This window comes from Aotus nancymaae, unplaced genomic scaffold (assembly GCF_030222135.1).
Source record: "Aotus nancymaae isolate 86718 unplaced genomic scaffold, 86718_ANA_hifiasm-v0.15.2.pri h1tg000014l, whole genome shotgun sequence".
Lineage (NCBI taxonomy): Eukaryota > Metazoa > Chordata > Mammalia > Primates > Aotidae > Aotus > Aotus nancymaae.
The window spans coordinates 49,543,278-49,565,109 of record NW_026988425.1 but is presented as its reverse complement, the minus strand read 5'-3'; the positions used below and the strand labels follow the sequence as shown (position 1 = coordinate 49,565,109).

The 21,832-nt window shown below is 37.2% G+C and overlaps 2 protein-coding genes across 4 annotated transcripts in view; one reads left to right on the top strand and one right to left on the bottom strand.

The window, feature by feature from the left end:
- Positions 1-5,693, top strand: part of PLPP1 (phospholipid phosphatase 1) — a 103,027-nt gene extending 97,334 nt beyond the window's left edge. For all 3 annotated transcript variants that reach the window (XM_012457308.2, XM_012457307.2, XM_064375980.1), the window contains exons 5-6: positions 4,503-4,679; positions 5,213-5,693. In XM_012457308.2, the coding sequence (XP_012312731.1) occupies positions 4,503-4,679; positions 5,213-5,341 (306 nt within the window). In that variant the 3' untranslated portion in view covers positions 5,342-5,693. The remainder of the gene's footprint in view (positions 1-4,502; positions 4,680-5,212) is intronic.
- MTREX (Mtr4 exosome RNA helicase) overlaps positions 5,571-21,832 on the bottom strand; it is a 109,684-nt gene continuing 93,422 nt past the window's right edge. Inside the window, exons 23-27 of the mRNA XM_012457304.2 lie at positions 19,333-19,438; positions 16,097-16,153; positions 14,164-14,326; positions 7,282-7,386; positions 5,571-5,859 (exon numbers count right to left, since the gene is read on the bottom strand). Coding sequence (XP_012312727.1) covers positions 5,807-5,859; positions 7,282-7,386; positions 14,164-14,326; positions 16,097-16,153; positions 19,333-19,438 — 484 coding nt within the window. The 3' untranslated portion in view covers positions 5,571-5,806. The remainder of the gene's footprint in view (positions 5,860-7,281; positions 7,387-14,163; positions 14,327-16,096; positions 16,154-19,332; positions 19,439-21,832) is intronic.

Here is a 21,832-nt window from a genome sequence, read left to right as displayed (position 1 = left end):
TCCTCGAGCACCAAGAGGCAGCAGCAGGCTGAGCATGCCTGTCCTTGGGCCCTGGGGCAGTGTATGGTAGCACTGACATTAGAGGGTCCTGGTGGGCTGATTCTTGGGCTGCCAGGCAGCTTGCTTGGTGCCAGCAATAGCATGGTGGGCAGGTCCTTGGGCTTACTGCCCACAGACAGCAGGTCAGGTGTGGTGCGGGCAGTGGCAGGACAACCCTCTGATTCCCAAGTGATTTGCGCTGGTGTTGAGCATGATGGGCTCGGTGGCTAGTCCCCAGGCCCATAGGTGGTGCATGTGGGTGGTGGTAGCAGCAGATTGGGTGGTTCCTTCCTCAGGCCCCTGGGAGGTGTGCTCAGGTGTCAGTGATAGGTACACCCTCCAGTGCCTGGGCACAGGGGTAGGTGGAGCCAGGCTGGATAGGTCCCTCAGTGGTGTGTGCAGGGCCTGGCTGTGGTAGGCAGGGGTGGTTTTCCATGGCAACAGCCATAAACAGGTGGGTTGGGAGCATGCACTTTGGCCCCAGATGGCATCTGCAGGGTAGGGTAGCCTGTAATCAGGCTTGACAATGCACAGTGGCTCTGCTGGCTCACTGCCAGGGCTTGCATAATATTTTGATGGGTGCTATTAATGGGGCTTCACAGATGTGGATGTGCGAGGGCTGCTGGGCCTCAGGGAAGGATGCTGTCTGCTGGGGGTCTGGGCCCTCAAAATAGTGCCCTGTTGTAGCTGCTTAGGACTCCGGGGGATAAGCTCCTTTTCTGGAGCAATGCCATCATGCAGTCCCCAAGCTCCCTGTTTGTGTGGGTTGAGCGTTTCTCCCTTGGTTGGGATTCCAGGACTTCACAATGGGAATGTGGATGTGGACTGCTGGGGGTTACTTACCCTTTTCCTGCATGAAGGAGCCTCCCCAGCCAATCCCTGCCAAGCACCCTGCTGTGCATCCCGCTCCTTACTTGCCTCAGGTGTTTCCTGTCATTTTGGTGTTAAAGCCAGCAGTCTCTCTCAGGTGATCTATTCAAAGTGTGATTACTGCTGTTTTGGTGGCTCTTCAAGGAGAAAGCAAGTACCAGATGCCTTTAGTCAGCCATCTTGAAACCCAGTCCATTGTTTTCGACTAAATGGCTTGCTGTCCTTGACATTATTATGTACTCATTAGGTACCTTTCCTACTACTTTTGAAACTGGAGAACTCCTTCATACTTCTGGTATAAATTCCAGAGTCAAAATATAGCCAAGCAGATCTCTGGGTGATGCCTGGTGTGAAGTCATTTAGTCAGTGCGTGGAGATGTGGGTATGCAGGGAGATGGCAGGGCTGTGTGGTCCAAATTGGACTGACTCTTCAGCTGTATCTATGAATGGGCAGTTCCACCCAGAAGGGGAATTCAAAAGTAATGTTGCCGCTGAGCCTGTCTGGTACCACACACTGTGTTGGATATAGAGCTCTGTAAGTAAGTTCAAACTCTTAAAAGAGAAGTAACTGAATGCCTTACCTAGAAGGGATGTAATAGATAAGGTTGGCAAATGGCATGTATGGGGAGAAGAGAAGAGTGGAATCTGCAAAGAAAGGAAACTGTAAGAGCCTTTTTACTATTAACCTTGGCACTGAAGCACGAGCTGTGTCCCTATATCTATTTCTAACAGAACAGTACTGTACTGAGAAGCTTCAGACATTCAACTTCTCTTTGGCAGCTAGGGAAAGCTAAAGGAATGGACTTTCTTTTAAAGGAAGTCATGTCAAGTGCTTGCTTTGCTCAGAATCAAAGTAGAGCCACCAGAAAGACATCACCTTTTAGCTTTGTTGAACCTACTCATATAAGAAACTTTTGCTGGCAAGACGGGAGGGGAAAAGCCAGTCTGGATTTCTGGGCATGTCAACTGTGGAACTCAAGTTGACCCAAGGTCTGAGAAATTCAGGGTGTCCACTTCCTTGGGCTCTTCAGAAATGGAAGTCTTCACAGCGCTACACTGAGTACCCTGGCCCAGGGAAACACAGTATGGGCACATAGGAAGCACACTCAGGCTGTGACTATTTGTCACTAGAGAAGCCAAGGACTAGAGTACAGGGTTAGGTTCAGAACCACAACTGGGGAATCCAGAATTCTCTCACGGTGAAACAATGTGGGGGTCCATGGTTACAGTTTCACTGATGGGGAAAACCACTATTCTTGGCTAGATGTGCGAGAAAACCAGCTATTTATAGGGGGAAAGGCTTCACTTAAAAGTGTTAGAGCTTAGTTGATTACTGATCATGTAAGTAAATGTTAATTCTTTTCACTGGCATGTTGGGGAAGAAATCTGGAGAAAATAATACTCAATATGAGTTTGCAGGCTACCTACAGTGAAAGCCAGAGTTCTTTAGAGTAAACATATTGCTACAGGGATTTTAGAATCTTAGGAAAGGCCTTGAAGTCCTATCTATCTCTGAGTTTCCTTCAGGTTGGAAGTAGCATGGGACTAGCTTAAGTCCATTTTAGAGTTGCTGTTTTCTTGTTTTGTCTTTAGCATAGTTGTGTACAGTATTCCCTAAGATGTCTATATTCATAAGTATTTATAATTCCTAGGTATATACTTTTTTATAGTCTGAATAAGCTATGTATTTAACTTCTGTATGAAAAGGTAGCAAAATAACCAAATGGGGACAGCTGAACTTTTTGACAGTAGTATCTAAACCTTGGCTTCTGCTGCAATCAAGGAACTTTTCTCCTTAAAATGAATAGTTTCCAATTAAGGTAGAAATAATAAGGTGAATCTTGAGACAAGGTTCTTACTACTTACTTTTTTCACAGCTTGAACAACAAACAAAAGTAAGGATTCTGCAGAAAGCCAGTGGTACTTAAACTAGCTGATGAGTCAGATTCAGTTAAACAACTGGTATGCTCTTTTAGAACTAGATGTTTATACTAAGTACTTGATAAAATTAGGTAAGCCGTGGGTCTTTGCCAGTGGTTGGGAACTGAACACCCATGGCAGTGCCCAGAGAGCTAGGAATGGATTTGTGTCATCTATTTTAAATAGGCAGTGTCCATGGGGAGAGCTATGTATATTGTTTTCTGAAGACTGCATTTAATTAAGTCTATGAGTCACTGAAGAAAATTTTAAAAGAAAATGTTAAAAAAGTATATTGTTATTGGATAGAAATTAGGTAGCTGTCTCTTTTTTTTTTTTTTTTTTTTTTGAGACAGAGTCTCGCCATCTCCCAGGCTGGAAGGCAGTAGCACGATCTCAGCTCACTACAACCTCTGCCTCCCGGGTTCAAGAAATTCTCCTGCCTTAGCCTCCCAAATACCTGGGATTATAGGCATGTACCACCACACCCAGCCAATTTTTGTACTTTCAGTAGAGATGGGGTTTTACCATGCTGGCCAGGCTGCTGTGAAACTCCTGACTTCAGGTGGTCTGTCCACCTCGGTCTCCCAGTGTTGGGATTACAGGCGTGAGCCACCATGCTCGGCCCCCTCTTTTTTAATTAAATGAGAGTGGAATCCCTAAAAAGAATCCTTTCTAAATAAAATTTTTAAGGATGCACCCAAAGTCAAAGACAGACTGACACGAGAAAGTGGAATTTCTTAGGTCTGATTAGTGTATAGAAAAGTCATAGAACTTAAAGGGGATACAGGTACTACTGAAAGAATACATTTCTTTGCTGGACCGTAACTAAACTACAACCTGTATTACTTGCAAATACAGATTATTTAGTCTCAGTTGCACTGTTAAACAGTTTGAGGGGAGGAGAGCTCTCTTTGGTGAATTAATCAAATAGTCCCTAGACAGGCCCAAAGCAAGGGCAACCTGTGCCCAGAATACTAGCACTTTATCCCAAGACTCAGAACAAACAGCAATACTGGGTCAGGCATGGTGGCGCATGTCTGTAATCACAGCACTTTGGGAGGCCAATGCAGGTGGGTTGCTTGAGATGAAAAGTTTGAGGCCAGCCTAGGCAACATAGTGAGACCCCCCCAGCTCTACAAAAAATAAAAACAATTAGCTGGACTCGGTGGCATGTACCTATACTCCCAGCTACTTGGGAAGCGGAGATGGAAGGACTGCTTGAGCCCAGGAGTTTGAGGCTGCAGTGAGCTATGACTACACCACTGCACTCCAGTCTGGGCAACAAAGCAAGACCTCATTTCTTTAAGGAAAACAACCAACCAATGGCAGTACTGCCCTTGATTATCAGAATTGTAACCCAGACTACAAGGAGAGGACCTGTCCCTGAAATCCTTTTTAGAAAGCCATCAACAGGAAACACTTGTTTATTGAAGGGTGGTATAACTAGACTGGCAGTAGATTCTTCTAAACAAGTTAGTAGGGCAATAGTTTTGTTTCTTTCAAAGGATTAACATTTAGGCAGCAATGCATACACGAATGTTTGCCTAGAAGTCCTATTCCCTATATAATAATATTTTGATAATCATTTTAAATGCCAACCCTTTCTTAATGTAGAAAGTTATGCATTGTTATGTTAAATAAACTATTTTCTTTATTCTTATCTTTTCTGTTAGCTTTATCTTCAAGCCAGGATGAAGGGAGACTGGGCAAGACTCTTACGTCCCACACTGCAATTTGGTCTTGTTGCTGTATCCATTTATGTGGGCCTTTCTCGAGTTTCTGATTACAAACACCACTGGAGTGATGTGTTGACTGGACTCATTCAAGGAGCTCTGGTTGCAATATTAGTTGTAAGTATACAGCTCAACGGCATACATCTTGATATTGCTAAACATTTAGATAAGTAAATAGAAAAAAAATTCCCACTGAGAAAACTGTGCAGTGGGCAAGAATCCCAAGGTTATTAAAAGTCACTTTAGGATCCACAGCTGGTAAAAACCAGGTTACTCTTTGTAAAACTTAGTATTTTTATAAACTCTTAGTATTTTTTATTGTAAAAGGCCCTGGCTAGAAATGGTTTTTTTTTGGTGGGGGCTGGGGGTGGGGTATGAGTTGAAAAAACTAATTCACATGCAGAAATAACTCTTTTACTAAGTATTGGCAAAATGAAGCTATTTGCTGAAGGACATAAAGCAACTCTTAATTTGGAATAATCTCCTTTAAAAAATCCCAGTTAGCCTCTAATTTTTTATATGCTTAATCTGTACACCTCAAATTATATCTTTTTGTTTGTATTTATCTTAGGATGCTGTTGATCACAACTTTGTATATAGTTTTTAACTTACTTAATCTAAATTATACCATTAAATATTTTGCTCTGTAGGCTGTATATGTATCGGATTTCTTCAAAGAAAGAACTTCCTTTAAAGAGAGAAAAGAGGAGGACTCTCATACAACTCTGCACGAAACACCAACAACAGGGAATCACTATCGGAGCAATCACCAGCCTTAATGGGCAGCCAGGTGCCCAGGTGAAGCTGGCCTGTTTTCTAAAGAAAAATGATTGCCACAAGGCAAGAGGATGCATCTTTCTTACCAGTGTACAAGCCTTTAAAGGACTGCTGCTGCTGCTGCTATGCCTCTTGGATGCCCACTTTGTGTGTACATAGTTACCTTTAACACAGTGGTTATTGAATAGCTCTAAATTCATTTAAAAAATTCCAAGCCTTCCACCAAAACAGTGCCCCACCTGTATACATTTTTATTAAAAAAATGTAATGCTTATGTATAAATGTGTATGTAATATGCTTTCTATGAATGATGTTTGATTTAAATATAATACATATTAAAATGTTTGAGGACAACTGTCTTGAGATGATGGGAGAACCAAATCCACATTTGCAGGCATTTGTAGTCAACTATAATCAAACAGGTGGTGAATAATATAATTTAAAATCTCACATTCCTTTAGCTGACTCTACAAGTAGAGGCTGGCAGCAAACACAATATCTCTCTTGATTTTGGTGATTCCTAAGAGAGAAGAAAATAAGGTTTAAACTTTCAAGACCACAAAACACCTAACTTGTCTCTACTGAAGTTTTAAAGACAGCATACCAACCCTGATTCAACTGGTGAGAGAGCAGCCCGGAAAGTCAAATACTTTGCTGAACACCTAGAGGAATTTGCAGCCACCTCTGTGAGGTGGAAAACACAGAAGCCAGACCCCTGTTCTTCTGACTCTGAACTACTCTATGGGGGATGGCCAGGAAGGAGATGTCCAGAACTGCTTAAAAAGACAAATTCTAGGAAGGACTAAACTGTCTAAAGAAAGGTAAATCCAAAGACTTGGATTTTCAACCTACATCAGAATCTGACACTGTATTGTTTTTCAGCTCCCATGTGAAATTCTTTCTGGGCCAAGGCAGGACAAATAGATATTTTATTTACAAATTATTTTTGAAACTTTGACATCTACACTTAAACTCTGAGTTATTAAACAGGCCTGCTTTTTATCAACGATATGGAAATATAAGCCAGATTTGCAAACCTCTTCTTAGGACATTTAAGTGGTTGGCAGAAATCACTAGCATTGACTGACTCGGCAACAATGTGGTTACTACTTTTTGATGCTTTAACTTAGTCCTTTTTCTTGGTCCCGTAGAAATGACAAAACTATTTACGGGCATGGTTATGCCCCTTCCCCTCAAGCCCAACCCCATTACAACCACCTTGGTTTAGCCATTCTTTCTTGATCTGGTCTTCCTGCTTCTACTGTGCTACACTACAGACTTGCCCTGATGTAAGAGCAAGAATTACCTTGTAAAGTCCAAGTCAGGGCAGGTTACTCCCAAGCTCCACACCTCCAATCACTGCAGAGTTGAGAAGTCTGGGGCTGGGAGCTATGAAATCCTTTCCTTTCTCACTTCAATCCCTACTACTATACTCATTGCTCATTCTGCTCCAGCCACACTGGCCTCTTGGTGGTGTTCAAGTATATCAAGCATATACCAAGGGGCTTAACTGCCACCCTCCCTGTGGAGGCACTAGACCATCTTATCCATCTGCAAATTCTATTGTCTTTTCTGCTTTTTTACCTTATAGACTTATCACCATCTTGTAAGTTTAACTGTTGACTTATTGTCTATCTCCCCACACTAGAATGTAAACTCTATGAAGGCAGTGGTATCTTTTTGTTCACTATATCCCCTAGTGCTTAAAACAATGCCTGGCATGTAGTAAGTATACAATCAACATATATAAATGGATATATATATAAAATCTCAACTAACCCCCCCCAACACACTAAATTTTATAGAAACACTTGTAGATGGCTCTCGATGACAATACAGTGAAGAACATCTCAAAATGTCCTCCTAGATTGTGGTGCAGGACTCAAGATTTGCTTCACAAAATTTGCCTAAATTAGAAACAGCTTATGCATTTGATACTGACCTTCTGCAAATTTATTTTCCAGCTCAGTGTTTCCAATGGCTTTTGCTGCTTGACACATTTGTCGAAGCAATTCTTCCAGGCGCCTCATACAACGAATTATGCTGCCTGGATAGAAAAGGAACAAAACACTTGTAAAATGGAAATAATCAGGAACTGCAGAATTTTTGTTGAGAGGCAAGGCAGGAGAACACAGGATAATTAACAGTACTTTGAGGGACTTCAGACTTCAGGAAGTCCCTCAGGTAGCAAACCTGTCAGGTAATGGGGAAGGCTACAAAGATGAAAGGCTTAACTCCCATCTCTGACTAATGGTAAAGAAAGACCTGTTTATTACTAACGTGCTGACACTTGGTATTAGGTAGGAAAACAAAATGCCCTAGGAGGAGGGAGCAACTCTGGTGAAGGCTGCAAAGATGACATAATCTGTGTCTGTAAGAACGAGGCAGTATCTCTCAGGCAGCAACAAGGGAAGAACCACCATGACAATGCAGGAAAGACTGGCAAACCACAGCTATTCAAGGACCCTGAGTGTGGCCTAGTGAGGCATCTGGACACAATCCATACCATCTCATAGAATACAACAGATTGTTTTTAGTAGGAGAGTAACAGGATAAAATTTGCCATTTTAAAGGTGGACTCATTCATTCTTCTTGACCTTAGATTCTTTCATTAGTACGTTCTTTACACAGAGTGTTCTCAAGGAGCACAAAGAAAGATGCCTTTTCCCATGGGTCTAGACTCTGAGAAAAGTGTTTGTATCAAAGCTGAAGCTATAAACATAGTTTCACTTTTGCTCGGCTTATGCAAAGAGGGGCAGAGATTGTGAGACCCTTTCTCTAAGTGCTACCTACCTAAATCTAAAACGTTTGTGACTTTATTTTTAATGCATGAAATAAATATATTAGGAATACGAGTTCTCAAAATGCAATCTGTAGAACAGTGAACTGTTTACACTATTATTAAATTAATAATTATTAATTTGTTATTTCTATTCTTAGCTGCTAGGAATGCAGGCTCCAATACTGCCTTGCAATGAAACAGGAAATCCAATTGCAGAAACTTCTGGGTGTCAAAGAGTTGGGATAGAGAGGGTAATATCATATTATCTATGCAATCAGATATTAAATGTGAAGCAAACAATAATATCCAAACAGAAATTAGGTAGTGGGTTAAAATGTAACTAAATTTTTACCTGAGACCAGATTCTCACAGGTCATTTAGGATTGAAATGAAATCCTGTACAAAGTCTTCTGCTATGTAGGGCATTAAAGAGCCAGACATAAAACACTGTTTTGACTGACTTAAAATGTGTACCAAGAAACAGAGTATGGTATTATTTCACAAATTTTAGTAACTCGTGTTACCAAGAATCTGCAAAAGCTATCAGAGACCAAACCATACGAAGTAAATTACTAAGATAAAGAATAAACTAAGGCAAGTAAATGCACGTCCAGGCCAGAGAGCACTGTCGAGACATTTTGTAAACATTTTGATTCAATTTCTGGAAAATTTAGTTTTGACACAGTTTCAGGTAACAAGATAACAAGAAAATGAGGCCAGCAGGCACAAGGCTGCAAATACAATGGCTGTGGTTGTTGCCCACAGAGTCTCATCAACAAATCATTGGGTGTGTGCACAAACTGTCCACAGCTGCCTGAAGCACAGAAGCTACGCCCTCCAGGGATTAATGAAGACAAAGGGTTAAGTAGTGAATGATACAGCATCTCTCCTACCTACTACAGTTCTCTCTAATCCAAGGGCTCTCCTTATGCCCTGCTTTAGAAATCATCCTGCCTCATCAGCCTGACTAGGTGCTAGACAAAAGCTTGAAAGCCATGATCCATTACAGGCTAAATGAAGCTGACTAAAAGCAAACCAAACCAAAACCACATTAACTTACTGGTTACAAATCTTTTCTTTCGGTCCTGCCAGAGTAGAAAGAGAAATCAAATTCTTTCTAGTTGTTGTCTTTAAAAAATTTTTTTTCAAATAGTGGTAAAATATAAAACATAAAATCCACCTTTTTAACCATGTTAAAATATACAATTCAATTACTGCCCTTTATAAAAATTCAGGTTTACTACATTCTGGAAGAACTCACATGGAGAGATAATTCACATACCATAAAATTATTTTAAATAAGTGTACAACTGAGTGGTTTTTAGTATATTGAGACTTGTGTAACCATCATCATTATCTAATTTTAGAGGATTTTTACCACCGTCCCCAAAACCCTGTTCCCATTAAGCAGTTACATGTCTTCCTGTCTCTCCAGCCCATGGCAACCACTAATATGCTTTGTCTCTACGAATTTGCCTATTCTGGACATTTCACGTAAGTGAAATTATACACTATGTGGCCTTTGTATCTGCCGTCTTTCAACTTAGCTTAATGTGTTCAAGGTTTGTCCATATTGTAGTATGAGTCACTATGTCTTGTCTTTTTTTATAACTGAAAGCTGTTCCGTTTAATCTTTATTAAAATGGAACACCTTGCCATTTAAAATGGCAAAAGCCACAATTACTTTTGCACCAACCTAATATATACCACAATTTATTCATCTATTGATGGACACTGGGGACTATATGCTTTTATTTAAGAGCATTTTAATAAACATCAGCCTTACTCACCTAGTTGATGAACAAAACAGCCATTATTCTCATTAAGGACAGAAAGCAGCCGCTTTTCCCAAACAGCATTTCTGCCTTCAGCTTTCTGGCATACCCTAAAGCAGTTTCCCACAGTTCACGCTCTGACCCTAATTTAATACTCCAGTGTAGCTTGGCCTGAGGTCAGAATCACACATGTATCTTGCAACTACCTACCACTAAACCCCAGCTTAGGCTGAACCCTTTCTTGACAGCAGAGACTGCTGCTCACACTGCAACTAGCATGATTCCCGATTACCACTAGGGTGTCACAATTATTCATCAAATGAGTAAGCATCAGGTACTAAAACTGTGCCAAAATGTAAACGCAGAAACAATTATTAATAAATTGTTACTCTATTATTATTAGCAAGAATACTTTCAAAAGACAAATGCACTGAAAAATCACTCATGACACTGACAATGCTAAGAAAGGGTAACACTGCTACTTGAAAGGCATGTGAAAATGTGTGTGGTGGGGACGGTTGAGGAATGCACTTCACAGCATTTGCTTTCAAAACGTGGCATACAGAGGGAGCAGGACTGAAATAACATAAAATAAGATAAAAGCATATGGCAGGCAGAGGTATAGTAAATAGCTGCAAGAGATGATTCATCATAGAAGCTTTCCTAATGACACTTGCTCAGTGGAAAACAAATCCTTTGTCATCCTTCATAGTTAAGAGTACAATAATGTTTATGCAGAGTCAGAAATAAATAATAAATAGTAACAGCAGCCTCCGGATTACTTGACTAAAACCCTAGGCATCAGCCCATACAAATATTTTGTTTAAAATTGTCATTCAAATTTAGTTTAATGAAAATAAAAAAACAGCTACATTCTGTCATTTTTTTTCAGGGTGATAACAGAATAAATACTTAATATGTCTTCAAAATTCCTCAACCTGAATCACAATATAAACTTTTCTTTTGTGTTAGACATCCCCAAACACATGGTTTTGATCATTACAGTGTTAGCTAGCCTCAGTTAATGTTTGAAGAATACTTAAAACCACTTCTGAGGCTCAGGATATGAAATGACCAGACACTTTTATTTTCATATAAAAAGAAAACTAAGAATTTTATTAGGAACAAATATGGTTTGTGCAGAGCACATTAGAAAGTTCAAATGCAATTATTGTCTGCCTATAAAAACAGAGACACACTGTACTGTGTGCTACAGCTCTGATTACAGTATTTTTCCAATCAGAAAACATGCATAGGCCGGGTGCAGTGGCTCATGCCTGTAACCTCAACACCTTGGGAGGCCAAAGCAGGTGGACTGCTTGAGCCTAGGAGTTTGAGACCAGCCTAGGCTTCATGGTAAAACCCCATCTCTACAAATAATACAAAAATTAGCTGGGCATGGTGGTGCATGCCTGTGGTCCCGGCTACTCCAGAGGCTGAGGTGGGAGGATTGCGAAAGCCTGGGAGGTGGAGGCTGCAGTGAGCCGAGATCACACCACTGCACTCCAGCCTGGCTGACAGAGCCAGACCCTGTTGCAAAAAAAATAAAAACCAACCATGTACAATAATGAGATGCAGAGAAAATGGTTATTCTTGAAATGGAAGCACTATATAACACTATAAAAATAGAAATACTATCCTAAGAAAATGAAGGTTCTGATTTTTGCTACTTATATCAAAAAATAGTTTTAAGAGCGAATCCATAGTATATCTCAATCCCAATTTTCAGAAAGGTTTAAGCTGATCTACTGGCTCACACACAATAAAAACATAAAAATTATGCTGATGTTAGATCCAATTTCAAGTTAGAGCTAAAAAACAGAATTTCTAAAATTTTCAAACTTTGATTTCAAGCAATCTCTGATGTAGAAATAGCCCCTGAGGAATTGAAAGAGGACAGAATAGACTTCAGGAATGCTAGTATGCCATGGAAAAAGTCAACTCATAGGTGGCATCTAGTATGAACTACAAACCATCTTCAATTTGGCAGTTTAGGACTTATCTTCCATACTGTGATAACTTCCACTCAGGTAGAAAGAACAGAAAAATAATCCATAAAGATAATTTTATATTTTTAAAAAATATACTCATTTTTTAAAATTAGTATACTCATTTTAAAAGATTTTTAAAAAATATACTCATATGACAGGCCAGGTATACTGCCCCCTGCTTTTTACTTTTCTTAAAAAAAAAAGCTACTCTCTGCTACGTACCACTTATTGTTTTATGTCAGTGTGTTTTGACTTTTCAGAGAAGCAGATATTACATAAATAGGAGTATTGTATTAACGAGTCTTGAAAATATTTAGGCATAGAACAGTTATTAGTTTCATCCTTATGTTTCAAAAAGATGTCAGACTGAAGACTGGTGTGGCTCTATGTGATCGCCCTAGCGCTGCTGAAACACACAACTGTCATACACCAACCTGTGCTTCTACGTTAAAAGCAATTTTCATGAGTACATCATCCCTCTTCTCACTGACTCAGCTGTTGCTACACATCATCAACTATTAGAGACCTGTTTAGTATTATTCCAAGCATGAATTTTCTGTGGATGTTGATGATATAGTTTAGTGTAGGGTTTAAGAAATTTTCAGGTGATCTAAAATTTAAGGATACGGTATTATGGTGCCTATGCAAAGTTACATGTAGTCACAGAGACCAGAGTTTAAATCATGGTGCCGTCACATCACCTTGGTCAAACTGTTTACCATAGTCTCCTTGTGAAAGTGGAGATAGTATCTACCCTGAATTGCTATCTGGTGATTACATATAAATTATACAGAGCTCTTAGCACAGTGTTCAGCATATAGTACTTATTTAATGAATAATGACTTTCTCAGTAACAGAATACAGTATTCAAAGAATGACTTGGGACTGTATGACTAAATGATCATTTAGAGGAGGCTTAGAAGTTTATAAACTTTAGAAAAAAGATGTAAGATACCACACCATAATTTAAAAATAATGTGCTATAAACTTTAACATTAAAAACCTTAAAACACTTAACATTCAATGTAGTAAAGGCCCTTAGTTTAAATTTTTAATATTCTGTTGCAGAGAAGTTTAACCTAAGCATCATAAAAATAACTGACTCATAAAATCAGTAATCTATTACTTCTTTAATAATATCAGTTGAAAGGAATATTGGGTCTGTTAAACATGTAATTTTTCTCAAACTAAACCTATAAGCAATAGTAGCAGTATTTTAAATATTCTTATCATCTCTATACAGGGCAAACTCATTTATTTTCATTTTTAAGAAAGTTCAATGTAAATTATCTCATTCAATAAATACAACTGGGTATTTATAAACACCTACACAAGCCAATCTTTACCTACTGAATGCAGCATTTCTAAATATGGTTTTCTCTAAACAGTCTTCTATTTTTTTTTCCCGAGATGGAGTCTCACTCTGTTGCCCAGGCTAGAGTGCAATGGCACCATCTCAGCTCACTGCAACCTCTGCCTCCTGAGTTCAGAAAGTTCCTCTGCCTGAGCCTCCTGAAAGCTGGGACTACAGGTGCAGGCCGCTATGCCCGGTTTTTTTTTTTTTTTTTTTTTCCCGGAGTTTAGTAGAGACAGGGTTTCACCGTGTTGCCCAGGCTGGTCTCAAACTCCTGAGCTCAGGCAATCTGCCCGCCTCGGCCTCCCAAAGTGCTGAGATTACAGGTGTGAGCCGCCATGCCTGCCAACAGTCTGCTTATTTTTTTGCTGCTTATAATTCCCTTATAATTACTCCTTATATTTCTTTTGCCTTAGTTTTTTCTTCATTTAAAATTTCTCTTCAGTTGAGTAACAATTATTCTTCAGTCTCTTAAAATTCTGCTCATTAAATTTAATCTGATTCATGTTGCAGTAACAGTCTGACTAAAGCCAAGTCAGTTATTACATATGACTGATCATTTTCAGCTCTGCTATTTTTAGTGGAATTAGCTCACCAGGATAATAAAATTGAAAAGGAAAAATACCCATAGAAATATGACTTACTAGGGTCATCTGTTTTTAATTGTAGAAACTCACAGAATTAAAACTGCATAGAATTATACAGTTTAAAATAGTTTCTAAAGGACTTTCTAATGAACAGACTATGCTTATTAAATAATACAAAGAATTTCTGGAGAATATTTTTTATCTACATAATAGGGAGAAGATTTCATTTAATTACCAAACATTAAAAATACACATTATTCTTGTTTAGTTAAAACAGTACCATCCTAACTGTATTTCTTATATTGTAAATATATGTATATAAAAGTTAACCATACCTTCAAAGACGTCTGTCATTTTGCAGATATGGGCAAATGTAGCTCCAGTTGCCCAGGTGTATACTACATCCATTAAGTGAGGTTTAAAAGAGCTTAGATAAGTTTCCTCGTCAATTTCCAATTTGGCTTCTGCAGAAACTTTTGCGATTCTTTTAGCACATTCCTTTAAAGATAAAAGACAGACTTCAAATTCCTTACTTATGATCTCTCATATCACTTTTTTCTTTAGGTTTCCAAAGCCAGTATTCCAGGAGGTCCCTTTCTCTTCCTAGGTATTATGTCTGCAGTGTGGACATTCTGCTTGCTCCTAAATAGGCACAATGCCTGTTCTATTGCTAAGTGATCAAACAGCCAATCTTTCCCATTATGTTGACGTAGTTAACTAAGAAAAATGTATCAAGAGCATGTTTTCTGACAGTGGTATCATTTCTACAAACAGAACTCCTCATTAAAATTATTCAAGAGCAGCATTTAACTAATCTCTAATTATTTCATTAACAAAATACAGTAACAAAACAGATTTAGAGAAACACAAATCCCATGGCAAAAATACTTCTTTCCCCAACAATGCTTAAAAATGCATAAATCTTCATATTGTTTTCCTCTAAGTTAGAAACTTCATTCTTCTCTACTTGGCAATCTAAAAGGTCAAAAACTCTAGAACTATGAAGACTTTGCTGGCTCTGGAAATTTAAATTTCTTAGTGATTTTAAGGCATGTTACATGTCCCACTGAACAGGCCTTTTTATTTTAATCAAAATTTTTTGATTTATTAATTTAAAAATATTTTAACTTTTATTTTAGGATCAGGGGTACATGTATAGGTTTGTTATCTACGTAAACTTGTGATTCAGGGGTTTGGTGTATATATTATTTACCACCTGAGTACTAAGCATAATATCCCACAGTTTTTTTTCTTTTTTCTCCTTCAATCTCTCCTTCCTCCCTTCCTCCTCCCTCAAGTAGGCCCCAGTGTCTGTTGTTCTGACGGGGCCTTTTTATGACACATTTTTTTGTTTCTCTCTTGTAATTCCTTAGCTCATCTTCCCCTGCCTTTGTCTAATGTTGAAAAGGCAGATAAAATCGGCTTATCCTATGAAAATAATAAAAGACAAAAATGTATTACTATAAACTACTGTGGTTTTGAGAACCCAGAGACAAACAATTTCTTAGGATAAAACAGATTTTAAAACTTTGTTACAGGTTGGGCACAGTGGCTCACGCCTGTAATCCCAGCACTTTGGGAGGTTGAGGTGGGCTAATCACTTGAGCTCAGGAGTTCGAGACCAGCCTGGCCAACATGAAAAACAAAAATTAGCTAAGTTTTGTACTAAAAATGCAAAAATTAGCTGAGTGTGGTGATGCGTGCCTGTAATCTCTGCTACTCAGGAGGCTGAGGCAGGAGAATTGCTTGAACCCGGGAGGTGGAGGTTGCAGTGAGCCCAGATCACGTCACTGCACTCCAGGCCTGGGTGAGAGAGCAAGACTCTGTCTCAAAACAAAACAACAACAAAAAACAACAAAACTTGGTTATAAACCAGAATGAAAAAATGTGCAAAAAATTAAAAATAAACTAAATCCTAGTCCATCAAGATACCATTCTTAGTACTGAGAAAGAAAATGACACAAGCACTGAGCTGTCAGTATAGCCTATTTACATTATGAAGTTTTTAATCTGCATTCACAACAATGCTATACGGTTCATTACAATAATGGGAAAGAAACACTGTTTAATCACTAAAGTAAAAATCACAAGAGATGTTATCAGAGTAACATTAAATTACACGACAGACATTAAGTAACAAAGTTAATCCTTATAGAAGTTATCTGTGTGAAATGGTAAACTACTATGACTAGATTATCAAAATGTTTATTTTACAATCTACTGTTCATAAACTATGTAGTTCAAAAAAAAAAAAAAAAAAAAACTTACCTGCATTTGACGAAGTGGTCCTGCTAATTGTTCTGTTAATTTGGGCATCTCACTAGACTATAAAACAAAAGGAAAATAAGATATAAAAACCCATGTTTAAAGTTCTTGGTTTTTCACACTACCTGTTTTAACAAATTAAACAAAGCTTTTAAGATATTCACTAATATCAAATTATATGACCTTAGTCATTAGCACTTAGTTTCTAATGAATTCAGTTTACACAGGCAAAATCCCTATTCCTCTCATCCTAAATTATAATATTCTGTTACTACATTTCAGAGGAAAATATTACACTGCTAAATTTGCAAAGTGTGCTAACTAGCTACTTTTTGTGATTACATATGGAACTGAGGGAGGGCAAATATTGTAAACATACGTGGTAGTTTAGTTACATTAACATTAAAGGGTTTTATCACAGTTTAATTTTGAAACAGTTTTAGCTTCTAGGCAACTTTCAATCTGTAGAAACTGAAAATTTAGCAACTGAAAACTCAGAATAAAGCACGTTAAAAATAATGTTCCCAATTTTAATTTTACCCAGATACTCTAACTCTAACAAAGCATAAGACAGCTACAAGTTTAATCTGAGTTTCAGTATTCGTAGTATTGCTTTCCCACAGTAGAAAGTCTGTCAATTTCTGAATTAGATGATGGAGTTTCAGGTCTATCACTAAGTAGCCAAATGAACTTGGACAAGCTGCTTAAATTCTGTGTATTGGTTTTTTACCCTGTCAAAGAAAAATAAAGCCAGATCCTCAAAATGAATAGGCTTGTGATGAGAATAACAGACATTATTTGTGAAGAAAATTTTGACAAAGGTAGTTACTGTACAAAAATAAAATTACTATAAGAATGGTATATATGTATGTGTGAGACACGGTTTAAAGTAATTATAGCTAAAATTTTTTAAAAGCAATGATAGGTTAGTTGCAACATATCTGCCTTTATTTTAAGCACCAGAATTTATATAGGACTTGATTTTGATTTGCATCATGCATATATGTATAATAAATCAAGAACCAGATTCCATATTACTGCTGCTAAAACCAAAAATTACTGATGAATGGTGAAAAAGCAAAATAGCCAGAATGACCTTAACATCTCCATTTAATCAAGAATCCAAGATTACGAAATGTCTTTGATATTGTGTCTATTCATGGTCAACAGTTATCACCTTCTTCTCTGCTGATCACTTAGGTAGAAGGCACCAGTCCTGATATAAGGAGGTTAATTGTGATTTTAACAATGTTCTCCCACCAGGTATGTACACAGTTTGTTCCCTCATCTCTCCTGTAGTTCTCAACGTAAGCTTCACTTCATTTTCCTTTTCTAATAATCTTATTTAAAATAGTAACCCCATCCCCCCAGTGATCACTGACTCTTCTCACTTTTCTCCAAAAACCTTCACCCCTCATTTGACAAAATGCGTGTATATTGTATTTCTTTATCTTCATCCACTAGCATGTAAGTATCAGGAAACAAACATTTCTGCTACATGTCTGTTGCTTAGATCTGTACACTGCCCACATTGGGTGCTTAATAAATTTCTGTATGCACTAGATGTTTATATTATAAAGATTTATGTAACCTATTAAATATTATTTTTAAAATGTTGAGGTATAGTTTTATAACACATTTTAAAATAGAAGTTATTATATCAAGCAAATTTCATCTTACTTATAATAAGTATTTTACTATATTTACTAGAAGACATTTTGGCAGAAAACACTGTTCAAAGGATCGAGAAAAATCCACATAATGATTAGTACAATCTTCTATCTCAATGTTGAAAGGCACCACCACAAGAATCAATGATACTGCATATAACAAAGTGTGGTTTCATTGACTACATCTTAACTGCATATACTGACATCTTGCCCCAAGATTTAAGAGCTGTGGTTTGGCTTAATCAACTCCTTTGAAGAGGTAACATAACTAGCCTCTCAGAAGAAGGAGCTATTATATGACACAGTATAAAACAACAACAACAATGCAAATAATGAACAATAAGACAAAATTTGACATGGGTAGAAAACCACCTATTCCCAAACCATTTACAAACCTAAATCTCTGAACCTTCCAAATCAAAGTAAGTCTGACAAATGTTCTTAATTATTTTTATCTTGGAAATTGATATAATAAAAATTTAAGCCTAAGGAAAAACAAACACAATTATTTTGTAAAGTAATGCATTCCGTTTGTATGCATATTTCATAGGTGCATGGTAGGCAATCTCAAGAAAGCATAAGCTGTTTTTGGTTATTGTCCTACTTGTTATCATCGACACTATAGCTGTGATTCTAATCAGTAATCAGGTACCTAAAAAAAGTACCTACCTACTTTAAGAAGTAATATATTTGATCTGATTAATAAATAAGAAAACAGTTAACAGGTAAACAGATCAATGGTAGAACAACAACAAAAAAAAACTCCAACAAGTTGTCCTATACGATTTACTTAAAAGTTAAACTAAGAATATACAGTAAAAAGTCCTCCAAAAATTTAGAATATTAAATTATTTTTAGAAGGCAGATAGCCTTGTCTTATTCTCATTCTATCCACTTCATCTACAATAAATAAAGTCTTAAATTTGAAATGTAAAATAATACATCTTACTTTTAAAAATGAATCATACTGGTTTTGGAATATAGTACAAGGATAATTAACGTTCTTATGTGTTCCATCCAGCACTTCCTTTTCTGATTTCTTAACAACTGTTGAAAGTGAACTAATTACTCATATGAAAAAATTACTGCCAAACCAATAAGGATCTTATGGTCACTACCTCAAACCTTGCCCATGAAAACTAACATTTTAGTTCCTAGCAGGACGGACAGCTTTGTTGTTATTCTCCAATACTGGGGAGGAGAGTTGATTCAACCTCACTCCCACCTTTCATTTTTATCAGACTTTTCTAGTTTTATTCTCACTCATCTTTTTATTTCTAGGACTGTCAAGGACTGGGTCAAATGTTCAGTGAATTAATTGGATTATAGAACAAATTTAAAACAAAATCTAATTAATGATGATTGTTGACAAGTCTTATTTTATTCTCCTTTCTAATAATACATATTTAATCATTTAATTTTCTTAGTACATTTGTGTTAAAACTGCTTTGATTTCCAATTAACATTCCTGTATAATATGTAAATATACTTGAAAATTAGTATAACCATAACACTATTAACTACATGATGTGAATTAATAGATAAGATGTGCTGAATCAATTAACTCACATTCTCTTGAAACACAAAGCAGCTTAATAATGCTGTTGCCTGTTCTGCAGAAAGGTCATTGAAAAGGCCATTAAACATCATCTCAGTTAGAAGGAGCTCATCAGCACTACAATGCCAAAACAAAAGCATAAATTTAAAATGTCAGAATATAAAAACACATATGCACACACACATGCCCTTTACATGTCATTTTTAATAAAATACATTTGACCTTAAGAATTAATCAATGAAGAATGACAATGATTTATTTAAGGACAAAACAGATCTTTATAACTACCAATAAATTATATAATCAATGTAAAATGGGAATTTCACATAAAGATTCCAAATATCAAAATGCACACATTCATTGAAATAAGAACAATTTCTTAACCTTGTATGCCAGGAAAAAAGTTATCACTGTCATTTATTTTCTAGGGCCAAAGGACTCTTCTAATTACATTTCAGTTGTTTTACAAATAATATATAAAGATAATGAAAAAATTTTCTAATCTTAATTAGAATGTACTCATAGAAGACCCACATTTTTAATTTTTATGTTTTAATTTTTTAAACTGTTTATATTATAGTAGGGGTGGCATCTTGCTATGTTGTCCAGGCTGGTCTGGAACTCCTGAGCTCAAGCAGTCCTCCCACCTTGGTCTCCCCAAATGCTGGGATTACAGGTACCAGACATCACACCTGGCCAAAAGACTCATATTTTAATTCATATTTTCCGAAGGCTGAAAGTATATATAACCAAGGTGGGCAGGGGCCTTTGAATGCAACAAACTGCTACTCATCAATTGTCATCCACAAATCTGAAAAATATTCACCTAGGAAATACAATTCTAGATTTCAAGTACACCTCTAATAAGTAGGTACTAGCTCATCACTACTTCTGTTTCTTCCTGCACTTGCACTGTCAAAATGTACTACAACTCCAGATTTACATCTCCTTTAAGTTCTAGCTTATTACTTTTGATTCCTCTTTTACACCAACAAAATATATTGTTTTAAACTGACAACTTGATTTTGTTGAGGAGAGGAAGGTGATCTTCTTTGCTCCATAACTGTAAAACATTTTCATATTCAGACTTATAAGGACAACATATTTATTATTATAAAGATTAGAATAATCAACAGGTTTGTTTTTTAATTTCTTCATAATCTGTTTCTTTCGAATTTCCTTATATACACAACTGTATATCTTACCACTTGTGAACCATATAAGGAAACTTTGTTGCACAAATCATGAAAGATGAAAGACTATTGTTACCAGTCCTTTTAGCAAAATGAGATGGTCTAGGTTCTTAACACAGACATTACATAACTAGGTCCTTTCTGTTGAATGACAAAATGAGTAAGAGTCTCTCTCTCTCTCATATATATAAGAGAGAGAGAGAGAGAGAAAGAGACAGACACTGTCCCTAGAAATATATTGTTCGGCCGAGCGCAGTGGCTCATGACTGTAATCCCAGCACTTTGGGAGGCTGAAACAAGTGGATCACTTGAGCCCAGGAGTTCAAGACTAGCCAAGGTAAGACGGCAAAAGCCTGTCTCTACAAAAAAATACAAAAATTAGCTGAGCGTGGAAGCACACGCCTGTAGTCCCAGCTACTCAAGAGGCTGAGGTGGGAGGATCACTTAAGCCCAGGAGGTCAAGAATACAGTAAGCCACGATCTTGCCACTGCATTCCAGCCGGGGTGACAGAGCTAGACCCTGTCTCAAAAAAAGAAAAAAAGAAAAATATTGTTCATGCACCAGTTATTACATCTGAGAATTTACCTAGGGTCTGAGATTTTGCTTATATAAACAATTTCACCATTATCACTTTGCCTAGAGTGTTTTTTGTCCCTTTGTTTTTATCTTCTGATTTGAGTAATAATTGCAAAATACCTTCATTCATTTTTCTCCTTGGGTGGAAAATGAAAATTCTGAATTCACAACTGTGTTCAATTCAAGCTAAAAAAGAAACACTACAAAGATGATGTTTCTAACATTCTATAACCAGGGTTCAATTGACCCATACAATAACTGTACTGTATTAATAAAAAAGTAAACTTTGCCTTTATTTTTTGGAAGGTCTTTAAAGAAGAATAAAGCCATGAACTATTAGAATCTTTACAATAGTTAAAACTATTTATAAATAAAAGTCAAAACCTAAATCTGGGTCTCTAGGTAAGCTAAGAGTTAAGTCAAGCAAAGACAGCAACAATACAAATGAAAAAAGACTATTTGAAGAAGCTACGGTCTAATGCGGGAGGCAGACAAGTAAGCTGATAATCACAGGACAGTGATCTAACAGAGCGCTCTAGATTTATATAAGTGGTTATGGAAAAAAAAAAAAGGTGAGGAGCCTAAAATCAGATTGAAGAAGTTCAGAGCAAGTTTCAGAAGTTCTTTGAAAAAAAATGCAGAATCACAGGATATAAGGTGGGGTAAAAGAAAGGTCATATGAAGCAAAAGGAAAAGCATGTGTGGGATGTGGCAACAGACAGGCTGGAGAGGGAGAGTAAG